Genomic DNA, 13,479 nt, shown 5'->3' with positions numbered 1-13,479 from the left:
TGCAATGGGTGTGGCTGAAATAGCAGAATCCACTCATATGAAGGGGTGTGCACATCACTTTTGTTTTGAGCCGACTTCGCCTTGGGCCAAAACGAAGCACCTGGCTCACGCCCGCCTGGGAGGCAATCAACGCTAACCAGGTTTACCTGGGGAATTAATCGAATCCCCTCATAGAATAACATAACCTCAACTGAGCAACATTTCCAGGGCTCATTCGCAATTATCCCGGTTTGTCTTCTGCCCTCACCTCCTTAAAATGCATTTGTCGGAGCTTGGCTCCATTGTGCATTGAGGAATCGAGGAAAGACTACTTGAGAAATCAAGGGCATGCCTTGACGTAATAACTGATTGGCTAGGTGAACAAGTGTTTCACCACACATCTTTCCCCTTTCCAGTCATTTGTAATTGGTGATTACATCAAGGGATGCTGAATGTGGCCCAGGTCTGCGTCCTTTCTCCTGAAGTGTACACTTCACTCTCCTTTATAAATTTGAAATGATTAGCGTAAGAGGGTGGAAAATCCTAACCAATGCCTACACCAAGGAGTGCAGATAAAGTATAGCGGAGCTAGAGAAAGATAATTTGTTAATTCAATGTTTTCAGTTGTAACAAGGGAATGTTGTGTGCAACCTAAATACGAACAGTAAATGATTCAGTAAATTAGATTTTTTTTTATGTTGGAACACTTGGTATGTTTGTACACCTGTCCCATAACCTAATGAAATGTTCTGAGAACATTCACAGAACCGATTTTGGTTTGCAGGGAAGACTGTCATAAGCCTTTCGTTACATTTCAATATAACTTTATTGCATGTTAAGTCTGACGAAGAAGTCTTACTGGTTTGCCGATGAAAACTACAAAAGAAAGTTGTTCAACAGTGCAAGTTTAATGCAAGGGCAGGCAGAAATAGCAGTTTGGGCATTGTCGCTAAGTATATGCAGAGAACAACCTTGACTCACTTCATGATAATCATACTACAACGACTTGCCCAGCTGGCATAGCAAACAATATAGATTGACACGTCATGCAATGTCTCGAGGATATACCGAAAATCATAGTTCAAGTACTACTGTAACATTCTTACATAATAGTACCAATTGAATGTGCGCAAAGGGGATGAGTTATTTCGACATTGTAGCAATGGCACAAGGAATGTATCTGGAATAAACCAGTTTGTGGCTACCAGAGATGAGGGAGGGTCTTTGAAGAATTCCATTATAGCCTCGTTGTTTTGACCAAATATCTATTATAAACAATAAGAGTTTGATTTTTGGTAGACATTGCTTACACTAAGGCAATCCATTTACTACACAGGTCAGTAGAGCCACTGCTTTTAAGTAGGGACCAATGTATTCTGAGGTAAGGGGGTAAGGTATTTTGGGGATGGGGGCCAGGGTGTGGTGGTAGTGTGGTGAGGTTTAGCCCTGTGCGTTTGGGTTCCAGAAGATGCGTCCGTCATCCCCCAGGCTCACGCCACCCCCGGCCACCAGCTCCAGGGCGGCAGGGAAGGCCCGGTGCTCCGCCTCCCGGATGCGATCTGATAGGCTCTCCTCAGTATCATTCATCAACACAGGCACTGCCTCCTGAGCAATGATGGCCCCGGCATCAACCTCTTCCTATGGTTGAGAAGGAAGGGAAATATTTAAGTCCTGTCCATAGACAACATTTTTGAAGTAGTCAACTGGGTGAGACTTCCTATGTGTTAAAGGAAGGATCACATAATTCCATCCATCATGAGATCAGCCAATGAATTATACTTGTGATAAAACATTCCATAACTGTAGGTGGCAGTAAATCACAAACATTGGCTTTATACCTATTTAAACAACACACTCCGGGTATGCACCCTTTCAGTAGTAGAAGAACTCCACTTCAAAATGAAGATGACCTCAATGGCAGTGCTCAGACACCATAATGGGACAGATACAAAAGATGCGTCATCCAAGTCTACGGTCCTGTCCCAGAACAACCCCTAGCCTCTAACCCTAGGCACTTATGTATCTGAAAGGACCGGATAGGTGTAGGCAATATGGCTAGAATTCCACCTAATGTATCAGAGAAATCCGAGCTTGTGCTTAACCCTAGGGGTGAGGGGTTTCTAGATAAAGCCTTTTCGATCTCGAGATATGGATAACAAACTAAATGTGCATCCATTCTTCTAATGGAAAGATGTTCAACCATGTTCTGCAGTGGACAAGGAAACACAGGATAAGTTTGGCTTTAAGATCTGATCCGAGCTAATTTTTATAACATCTGGTTATGGTTAGTATTGGTAAGCGGAGGCAGGATCTGTTCCAAGTACAGTACTTACAGCCACAAAGTGGACGGTGCAGCCGGTGACCCGTGCCCCCGCCTGCAGAGCCTGCTTCTGGGCATTCACCCCCTTGAAGGAGGGCAGCAGGGATGGATGGATGTTAAGCAGTTTTCCTAAAACACACAAAATATATTATTCACACACACACACACACACACGCATCTTTAATAGAATGAAAGCATACCCAAACACACTCCAGTCCAGCTTGATCAAAAAAAAGGAAAATCAGGTGCTCTGAGGGATTTAAAAAAGCATTCCTTAAACCATGTAACTTCAAGGGAGAGCAAGTGAATTTAAGGAATGCTTTTTTGTAACAAATCACCGTTTCTGTGATAGTGTCATCACAGATAAAACACACAAACCTACTATTGATGCACACACAAAGCTGGGTGGTCCTACCTTTCCATTTTCTGACGAAGGACCCCGTGAGGATCCTCATGAAGCCAGCGAGACACACCACCTCCACGTCAAATTCCTCCAGCACGCGGTCAATGGTGCCGTCAAACTCTGCCTGGCTACCATACAGCTTATGGTCAACCACCCGTGTCTGAATGCCGGCCAGAGAGGCTCTTTTGAGGCCCAAGACCCCCGGCCGGTTGGAGATTACCACCACGATTTCTGCTGAGCTGGACGTTCTCTTTGCCTGCTCCATCAGTGCCTGCAGGTTGGTGCCTGACACACACACACACTTAAGGCAGTGAACACTGGTATACAGATTAAAAACTTAACTGCAATTAGCTATGGGGCACTAGTATCCACTTAACTGCAATTCTACACATGAAGGCTCTACTTAGACAACTTTCACAGTAACGACCATCTGTTGAAATTTGGGTGAACTATCCCTTTAACAATGGACTACAGCAGGGGTCTCCAACAGGTCAATCGCGAGCCACCAGTAGCTCGCAGCCCACCTAGGAGTAGCTCGCCAAACAATTCTTAAAGTAGATGCAATTTTTAGATGCAAGCTCACAGCTACTATCTAATGAACGCAACATTGACATTATCCCATCCCTGGTTTGCCACGATTGGCTTAAAAAGCCAAACACAGCATATGTAAATTATTTGCTAGTCGGTCTGTGTGGATTCGTGCGTTTGTTTATCGCTCCATGTGTAGCCAGTTTACGTAAAACCGTCTTGTGGGTGGACAAATACTTTCCCCAAAAGCTTTAATTAACTGCAAAGTAGGCTTACCTGGCAGAAGTATATCATGAGTAAATATCTTATTTGCAAACTGTCATGACATAATGAGCAGCACAGAACCGTCGCTAAACTGGCACATTCCTCACTTGCTAAATGTGCAATAAAAAGAGGCCAGATGAGCAATTTAAAAAAGGGGAAATATGTTTTTGTATTTTTCTATTTAAGCATCGACATGGACTCAGAATCTCAAATTGCGTTGTTCTCCATGAACAATTGTTATTTTAAGAGTGATTAATAAAGTGAGAGTTGTTTATTAACTGGTATATTGACAGAAAACATTGCATTACTTTCTCTTGTACACCAAGGACCCAGGGAAGTGTTGCAGGAGGGAGGGGGAGAGATAGTGCCCATTTAAACCCCCCCCCCAAAAGTTACTTGGGACAGATTTAAAAGAAGCTCTCATGCTATAAAAAAGGTTGGATACCCTTTGGTAAGCAAGCCAGTGTAGATTTGGCCTTGTGTTTTATGTTATTGTTCTGCTGAAAGGTGAATTTATCTTTTAGTGTCTGGTGGAAAGCAGACCACCAGGTTTTCCTCTAGGATTTTGCCTGTGCTTAAATCCATTCCGTTTCTTTTTATCCTGAAAAACTCCTCTCCCTTAACGATTACAAGCATACCCATAACAAGATGCAGCCACCAATATGCTTGAAAATACGAGAGTGGTACTCAGTGTGTTGTATTGATTGTCCAAACATAGCAACTTGTATTCAGGAGAAAATGTAATATTTCTTTGCCACATTACTTTAGTGCCTTTGGAATATTTTTATTCTGTACATGCTTCCTTATTTGCACTTTGTCAATTAGGTTAGTATTGTGGAGTAACTACAATGTTGATCCATCCTCAGTTCTCCCATCACAGCCATTAAATTCTGTTTTTAAGTCAACATTGGCCTCTTGCTGAAATCCATGAGCAGTTCTTCCTCTCCGTCAACTGAATTAGGAAGGACGCCAGTATCTTTATAGTGAATTGGCGTATTAATACACAATCCAAAGTGAAATTAATAACATCACCATGCTCAAAGGGATATTCAATGTCTGCTTTTTTTTGTGCATCTACCAATAGATACCATTCTTTGCGAGGCACTGGAAAACCTCACTGGTCTGTGTGGTTAAAATGGTGTTTGAAATTCACTGCTCGACTGAGGGACCTTACAGATAATTGTATGTATAGTGCATTTCGGGAAAGTATTCAGAGACCTTAACTTTTCCCAAATTGTTACATTATAGCCTTATTCTTAAATGGATGAAATAATTTCTTCCCCCTCAATCTACACACAATACCTCAATGACAAAGCAAAAAACAGGGTTAGAAATTTCAGCAAAATTACTACAAATACACAGAAATTCCATATTTACATAAGTATTCAGACCCTTTGCTATGATACTCGAAATTGAGCTCAGGTGCATTTTGTTTCCATTGATCATCCTTGAGAAGCTTCTAGAACTGGATTGGAGTCCACCTATGGTAAATTAAATTGATTGGCACATACCTGTCTCTATAAGAAAGGTCCAACATTTGACAGTGCATGTCAGAACAAAAACCAAGCCATGAGGTTTAAGGAATTGTCCGTAAAGCTCAGAAACAAATGTGTCGAGGCACAGATCTGGGGAAGGGTACCAAAACATTGTAGCATTGAAGGTACCCAAGAACAGAGTGGCCTCAATCATTCTTAAAAATGGAAGAAGTTTGGAACCACCAAGACTCTTCCTAGAGCTGGCCACCTGGCCAAACTGAGCAATCGGGGGAGAAGGGCCTTGGTCAGGGAGGTGACCAAGAACCCAATGGTCTCTCTGACAGAGCTCCAGAGTTCCTCTGTGGGGATGGCAGAACCTGCTAGAAAGATAACCATCTCTGCAGCACTCAACCAATCGGGCCTTTAAGGTAGTGCCCAGATGGAAGCCACTCCTCAGTAAAAGGCACATGACAGGCCACTTGGAGTTTGCCAAAATGCACCAAAAGGAATCTCAAACCATGAGAAACAAGATTCTCTGGCCTGATGAAACCGAGATTGAACTCGACAATCGTCACATCTGGAGGAAACCTGGCACCATCCCTACGGTGAAGCATGGTGGTGGCAGAATCATGCTCTGGGAATGTTTTTCAGCGGCAGGGACTGGGAGACCAGTCAGGATCGAGGCAAAGATGAACAGCGCAAAGTACAGGGTTTTCATCAAGGATCTCTGACTCCAGAGCGCTCAGCACCTCAGACTGGGGTGAAGGTTCACCCTGCAACAGGACAACGACACTAAGCACACAGCCAAGACAACGCAGGAGTGGCTTCGGGACAAGTCTCTAAATGTCCTTGAGTGGCCCAGCCAGAGCCCAGACATGAACCCGATCGAACATCTCCGGAGAAACCTGAAAATAGCTGTGCAGCAATGCTCCCCATCCAATCTGACTTAGCTTGTGAGGATCTGCAGAGAAGAATGTCCCCAAATACAGGTGTGCCAAGCTTGTAATGTCATACCCAAGAAGACTCGAGGCTGTAATGAGTAAAGGGTCTGAATACTTATGCAAATGTGATTTCAGTGTTTTGATTCGCAAGCATATCTAAAAACTAGTTTTTGCTTTGTCATTATAGGGTAGTGTGTGTAGATTGAGGGGGGAAAACGATTTAATCCATGTTAGAATAAGTCAAGGGGTCTGAATACTTTGAATGCACTGGCTTATTGAGAAGTTGTTCATTTAAAAAAATCATGTCAAACACTATTGCTTATTCAGGCTTGCCATTAGAGAAGGGGTTGATCACTTGACTCGAGACATTACATTTCAGCTTTTCATTTTTTATTAATTTGAGATGGATAGATCTATCTCAAATTACACTGACATTAGGTATTATTGGTGTGTAGCCAATGACAAAATATAAATTGAATCAATTTTAAATTCAGGCGGTAACAAAATTTGGAAAATGTCAAGGAGCGTGAATACTTTCTGAAGCCACTGTACTTGAGCATAGCTATAGCCATCAGTCTTGTGTTTTTATGGTCATCACTCACTGCGAAGTTTGTCAAGATCACAAGCAGGGTTGCCATTAGACTACTTTGTGAAAATGTATTGGACACGGGTTGCGGGTTTTTGGCCTACTTCCAAACTGTCCCGCGGTCACCATGGTATTTCCTGTAAAAAAAGATACAGTACCAAGCAAAATTTGCCACCTACTCATTCCAGGGTTTTTCTTTATTTACTGTTTTCTACATCGTAGAATAATATTGAAGACATCAAAACAATGAATTAACACATGGAATCATGTAGTAACCAAAAGTGTTAAACAAATGAAAATATATTTTATATTTGAGATTCTTCAAATAGCCACCCTTTGCCTTGACAGCTTTGCATTCTCTCAACCAGCTTGAGGTAGTCACCTGGAATACATTTAAATTAACAGGTGTGCTAACTTGTTAAGTTATTTTGTGGAATTTCTTTCCTTCTTAATGTGTTTGAGCCAATCATTTGTGTTGTGACAAGGTAAGGGTGGTATACAGAAGATAGCCCTATTTGATAAAAGACCAAGTCCATATTACGGCAAGCACAGCTCAAATAAGCAAAGAGAAATGATAGTCCATCATTACTACAAGATGGCTTCTCATGAGGACCGCCACAGGAAAGGAAGACCCAGAGTTACCAATACTTCAGAGGTTAAGTTCATTAGCGTTAACCGCACACCAAATAAATGTTTGAGTTCAGACATCAACAGTTAAGAGGAGATTGCATGAAAATCAGGCCATCATGGTTGAATTGGAAAGAAAACACTACTAAAGGACACCAATAATAAGACACTTGTTTGGGCCAAGAAACACGAGCAATGGATATTAGACCGGTGGAACTCTATCCTTTGGACTGATGAGTACAAATTTGAGATTTGGCTCTAACAGCCGTGTCTTTGTGACACAGTAGGTGAACGGATGATCGCTGCATGTGTGGTTCCCACTGTGAAGCATGGAGGAGGAGGTGTGATGGTGCTTTGCTGGTGACACAGTCTGTGATTTATTTAGAATTCAAAGCACATTTAACCAGCATGGCTACCACAGCATTCTGCAGCGATACACCATCCCATCTGGTTTGCGCTTTGTGGGACTATCATTTGTTTTTCAACAGGACAATGACCCAACACACCTCCAGGCTGTGTACGGGTTTATTAGACCAAGAAGGAGAGTGATGGAGCATATGTGGGAACTCCAAGACGGTTGGAAAAGCATTCCAGGTGAAGCTGGTTGAGAGAATGCCAAGAGTGTGCAAAGTTGTCAAGGCAAAGGGTGGCTACTTTGAAGAATCTCAAAATATATTTTCATTTGTTTACTATAGTTTTGATGTCTTCACTATTATTCTACAATGTAGAACATAGTAAAAATGAAAAACCCTTGAATTAGTAGGTGTGTCTAAACGTTTGACTGGTACTGTATCCATCAGGCAGTGAGCAGGCTATTACTGAGTGAGTGAGTGAGTGATGGGGAGGGCCGGTGGTTGTGCGCCTGTGTGTAGAGCAGCACATGCGCATGTCGTGACAACTTTTTACTAGTTGTAAGTAGGCTATTTATACTGAACAAAAATATTAAAACGCATAATGTAAAGTGTTGGTCCCATTTTTCATGAGCTGAAGTAAAAAATATCCTAGAATTGTTCCATATGCACAAAAAGCACATCTCTCAAATGTTGTGCACAAATGTGTTTACATCCAAGTTTGTGAGCATTTCTCTTCTGCCAAGATAATCCATCCACCTGACAGGTGTGGCATATCAAGAAGATGATTAAACAGCACGATCATTACACAGGTGCACCTTGTGCTAGGGACAATAAAAAGGTCACTACAATTTTTTGCAGTTGTCACAAAACAATGCAACTGATGTCTCAAGTTGAGAGCACGTGCAGTTGGCATGCTGACTGCAGGAATGTCCAACTGAGCTTTTGCCAGAGAATGTAATGTTCTATTCTCTACCATAAGCCGCCTCTGTCGTTTTAGAAAATTTGGCAATAGATCCATCAGCCTCACAACTGCAGACCACGTGTATGGCGTCGTGTGGGCAAGCGGTTTGTTGATATCAACATTGTGAATAGAGTTCCCCATGGTGGTGGTGAGGTATAAGCTATGGACAATGAATACAATTACATTTTATCAATGGCAATTTGAATGGACAGAGATACAGTGATGAGATTGAGGCCCATTGTCGTGCCATTCCTCCGCCACCATCACCTCATGTTTCAGCATGATAATGCACAGCCCCATGTTCAAGGAAATGTACACAATTCCTGGAAGCTGAAAATGTCCCAGGTTTTTCCATGGCCTGCATACTCACCAGAAATGTTGCGTTTATATTTTTGTGCAGTATAATAACGGCACCATTGACAGAAAATAGTCCAACATTCATTTTTTGAAGTTTTTCAAGTGTTTCTTGCACAGATATTGAGATCGTCTGTCCAACTTCCTCACTCAAACTCTCATGTTGGATTTATCTATAGTTATGCACATGCGCAAAAGGGATTTATTTACAATTATAAACTGGGTGGTTTGAGCCCTGAATGCTGATTGGTTTAAAGCTGTGGCATAGACTGTGTACAACAGGTATGACAAAAAAAGACCTTAGTCGTGATATATTGATCATATACCACACCTCCTTAGGCCTTATTGCTTAATCATAGCAGTCAAAACAAGTAAAATCGACATCCATTGATAGAAAATGATCTGGCGAGTTTAATAAGGGTGAATTATATTTTCTATTGTGATATTCTTAAGCTCACAATAATTATTTTCATGGAAAACCACATTTTGTTTTTTAGCCGGTTGTCTCGTTACAAATTACACCGCTATTCCTTCTTAATTTGCTCGATAACGTTATGGAAAAAGGGTTTACTGGATAAATGTGGCAACTGTTCTTGCTGCGGAAACTATTGTGGGCGGGTTGAGAGGTCATTGGGGCTAGAATTAACTTCTTTGGGGTAACCCCCCTTCTCAATTTCCACCTAAAGACATACCCTAATCTAACTGCCTGTAGCTCAGGCCCAGAAGCAAGGATATGCATATTCTTGGTATCATTTGAAAGGAAACACTATGAATTTTGTGAAAATGTGAATTGAATGTAGGATAATATAACACATACGTTTTCTGTTTTTTATTGTTGCTGCATCAACTTTCAAATGACCAGCCAAACATATAGATATAATGCTGTGGATGATTTGAATGAAGAACATAAGATGGCAACAATAGCTGAGCAAAGTTTTAGACAGATAACTTAAAAAATGAGCGAGCTACATGACTTTGAGCATGAAGTCACCCAGGTGTCCCACACAAATGTACCCAAGTGGCCGAATTGGTACAAGTGATACATTTTGAAGGAAAGAACTATATACAAAATAGATAAATGCTATTCTAACACACCCCAAAAAAATAAATATATATATGAAAATAATAATAAAATAAATAAATAATAAACAAACAAACAAGAAGGGTAACTATTTACACATTTTCTATTTACAATATTGTATATTTTATAAATAAATAAATATTGTGAAGACCCTCAGTCCTCTACACAATATTGTGCTGCTGGTGCCATGGCCCATAGCAGTCTCTTTCTGCTGTAAAGCAGAGGCTTACTGAACAGGTGGTGCAAGTGATGAGGCATTTCCTGTGACAAAGGGCACAACGTCGCCTCCCCACTGTGCCCTTTTTGCCCTGAGGCACATTCATGCCTGCAGAGATGAATCTGGGCAGGTGAACACCACTGGTTGACGGAGCAGAAGGTGCTGAAGTGGACTTGCTGTAGCTAGCAAGCTCCTGGATGAGCAGCTCCCTGAAGGCTAGCTGTGAGATTGGGGGCTGTCTCTATCAATATCCTCTATAATGTGGGTTAAATCTGTATACCTAGACATTGTTTTAGCTTTTCCTGATTTATTCGCCATAATTTAAATATATAAACTTGTTGAAAATGCTATTGAATATGTACTGCTATGCGTAACACTCGTGGCTCCGTCAAGTAGGATTTGCAATGGCGAATGAACCTCTTTTACGCCAGAGTTTACGACAAAGGCTGGTCTTCAAACGTATAACCATTACATATTGCCGTTTAACTCTCAAAGCTAGATTTCAAGATGATCAGTGGTCATTGGGCCAAAATACAGTCAATCAACGATAGACCGGTCCTACCATTGGTGCGCAATGAGGTCATTGATTGGTGTCTTCAAATCGGTTTGTTTCGGTCAATACGTCCCGGGAAAAGAGCCAACATGTATGGTTGTGTTAGTAACAACCAGAGGATTGCAATGAAACCAACCATGACTGGATAAACGTTTGTTTAGTGTGTGTAATTACCACGAACGCTTCGTCCACAGTTGAATGAGAGGGAAATCACGACGCAACCGGTTTACAAATGTTTCGTGTTAGGCTATAAAAAATTATTTTATCAAACAAAAACAAACATTCACTGTGTAGTTAGGACACTTGGCATTGCCACCAGAGGAAGATCTTCAAATGGTAAGCGATTTATTTTATTGTTATTTCTGACTTTCGTGACGCTAATGCTTGGTTGGAAAATGCTAGTAATACTTGTGTGTGTGTGTGTGGGGCGCCGTCCTCAGAAAATCGCATGTTTGCTTTTGCAGTAAACCTTTTTGAAATTGACACAGCGGCTGGATTAATAAGACGTTCATCTTTTAAATGATGTAAGATATATGTATTTACAAGAATGTTTAATACAACGAATGGTGTATTTAAAATGTTAGCTCTCTGCAGTTTCACCAGATGTTGGCCTGGTGGGACGTTAGCGTCTCACCTACCCTAGAGAAGTTAACCTGGCAACCCTGGTGCCAACATCAGTTTTATAGCCAATTCTGTTACAGGGATTTGTTGAGCGCATGCGCACACATTACTTGAACATGACGTTTGCTTGTAAAAAGAAAATTGTATACACATCTGTTGACCCTTGTCAGGGTTTTCAATTTCAGATAGTGACACACACCATACACAACACTAACCTGTGCCTGAGATGAGGACGCCCACCCTGGTCCTCTTGCGGGGGACGGTGCTGCTGTTATCCCCTTGAGACGCTCCGTTCTGCATGGGTCCCTGGTCTACTACGCAGGGAGAGGGGCCTAAACGCAGGCTGTGCTTCAGGTTCCTGATCACCACCGGCTCGGCCCCTTCCCACAAACAAAACTCAGTAAAATGACAAAGATGAATACCACCAATCGCTGAGAGAGTCTTATCTGTGTGTGCATGCGCGCACGTTTGAACCCATCAATACAAAAATTACATTTAATGTGAACATCTGAAGAGCATTTCCTCATTAACCAGATTAACTATGTTGTATAGAATCAGTTTCCTTATCGGTATGTGAGTATACAGAATCCATAATTCCTGTAGCATTGTTATAAGAGTTTCACTAACCATGCTTTAGCTTGTCTCTCACCAGGCTGCTTGTGGGCCAACGAGCCCACGATCCACGCATCCTCGTGGGCTTGGAGCTGCCTCAGAACCCTCTGGGCGTCCGGAAAGGCCACCACCAGCACAGCCCCAAGGCCACAGTTGAAGGTGCGCCCCATCTCCTCCTCGCACAAGCCCCCCTCCTCCTGGAGCCACGAGAACACAGGGGGGATGATCCAACGGGATGCGTCTGGGTGGGACATACAGTGCAGCTCACACACACATTCAATATGAAGTAAATACCAACCACAGTTTAGGGCTGACCCCAATTAGTCGACTAGTTGATTGTTTGGTCGTTAGGCTTTTGATCGACCAAGATTATTTAAGTCAAGCAGTAACACACGCATATTTTTGTGAGTGAACTAGTGAACTAATTGATTGCGGAGGCCTAGACTAAAATCCAATTCATGCTTTGCAGAGTGCACAACCTATGCTACACTAGTGACAAACAAGTTTTGGTTTATTTCATTCCATTTACGGGTTTTAGTCATCATCTTTTGTTGTTTGGAGCACTCCTGTCAATGTTGAGTAAGGACGCGCACACAAAGGTTTATAGGCTACCTGGCCTGTGCGCAAATTTAGGCATATAAATGTGCCGATTTGGGGATCTGCTAGTATTTCTGATTGGATTAACGCACCACCAATAACCTGTGGAGCTTCTCAAAGTAATGTTTTCACCTCAAACAGCAAGCAGTCTATTTTTACAATTGTTCCTCAAAACTATTTGAAAAATCTTTCCAGCTCTCCCTTTCGATAACCACTCAGCGTGAAAGAGAAAAATGGCATGCTCTGATCCAATGGAAACGTCCAAATAGACCTACCTAATTACTTATTAGTGCTCGACTTGGACTTAAATAGGTTCGATACTCACTTTGGCCGCTGGTACGGTTTATATTGAGGCGCAGGAGCTCCACAATACTTTTTAATATTCTATAAGAGGAACAGCAGCTCAAGCAGTTGTGAGGCGTCTGTTTCTCAAACTAGACAAGTCCTCAACTGGCAGCTTCATTAAATAGTACCCACAAAACACCAGTCTCAGCGTCAACAGTGAAGAGGCGACTCCGGGATGCTGGCCTTCTAGGCAGTGTTCCTCTGTCCACTGTCTGTGTACTTTTTCCCATCTTAATCTTTTCTATTTATTGGCCAGTCTTGAGATATGGATTTTTCTTTGTAACTCTGCCTAGAAGGCCAGCATCCCGGAGTCACCTCTTCACTGTTGACGTTGAGACTGGTGTTTTGTGGGTACTATTTAATGAAGCTGCCAGTTGAGGACTTGTGAGGTGTCTGTTTCTGGGGCCTCCCACTCTTTCTATTCTGGTTAGACAATTTGCTCTGTTCTGTGAAGGGAGTAGTACACAGCACAACTTCAGTTTCTTGGCAATTTCTCGCATGGAATAGCCTTAATTTCTCAGAACAAGAAAAGACTGACGAGTTTCAGAAGAAAGTCCTTTGCTTCTGGCCATTTTGAGCCTGTAATCAAACCCACAAATGCTGATGCTCCAGATACTCAACTAGTCTAAAGGCCAGTTTTATTGCTTCTTTAAAATCAGAAT

General features: G+C 42.0%; 1 protein-coding gene across 5 annotated transcripts in view; it reads right to left on the bottom strand.

Moving 5' to 3' along the window:
* Positions 1 to 863: 863 nt before the first annotated feature.
* LOC139532093 (trifunctional purine biosynthetic protein adenosine-3-like) overlaps positions 864 to 13,479 on the bottom strand; it is a 34,193-nt gene continuing 21,577 nt past the window's right edge. For 3 of the 5 annotated variants that reach the window (XM_071329231.1, XM_071329232.1, XM_071329233.1), the window contains 5 exons: positions 11,913 to 12,116; positions 11,479 to 11,643; positions 2,715 to 2,987; positions 2,313 to 2,428; positions 864 to 1,617 (listed from right to left, as the gene is read on the bottom strand). In XM_071329231.1, coding sequence (XP_071185332.1) covers positions 1,420 to 1,617; positions 2,313 to 2,428; positions 2,715 to 2,987; positions 11,479 to 11,643; positions 11,913 to 12,116 — 956 coding nt within the window. In that variant the 3' untranslated portion in view covers positions 864 to 1,419. Of the gene's footprint in view, positions 1,618 to 2,312; positions 2,429 to 2,714; positions 2,988 to 11,477; positions 11,644 to 11,890; positions 12,117 to 13,479 lie in introns of those variants that run through there. The other 2 variants (XR_011666495.1, XM_071329234.1) reach the window with 2 other exon arrangements.

Source organism: Salvelinus alpinus, chromosome 10 (genome assembly GCF_045679555.1).
Source record: "Salvelinus alpinus chromosome 10, SLU_Salpinus.1, whole genome shotgun sequence".
NCBI classification, from domain to species: Eukaryota; Metazoa; Chordata; class Actinopteri; order Salmoniformes; family Salmonidae; genus Salvelinus; species Salvelinus alpinus.
This window is presented reverse-complemented; position numbering and strand designations above follow the sequence as displayed.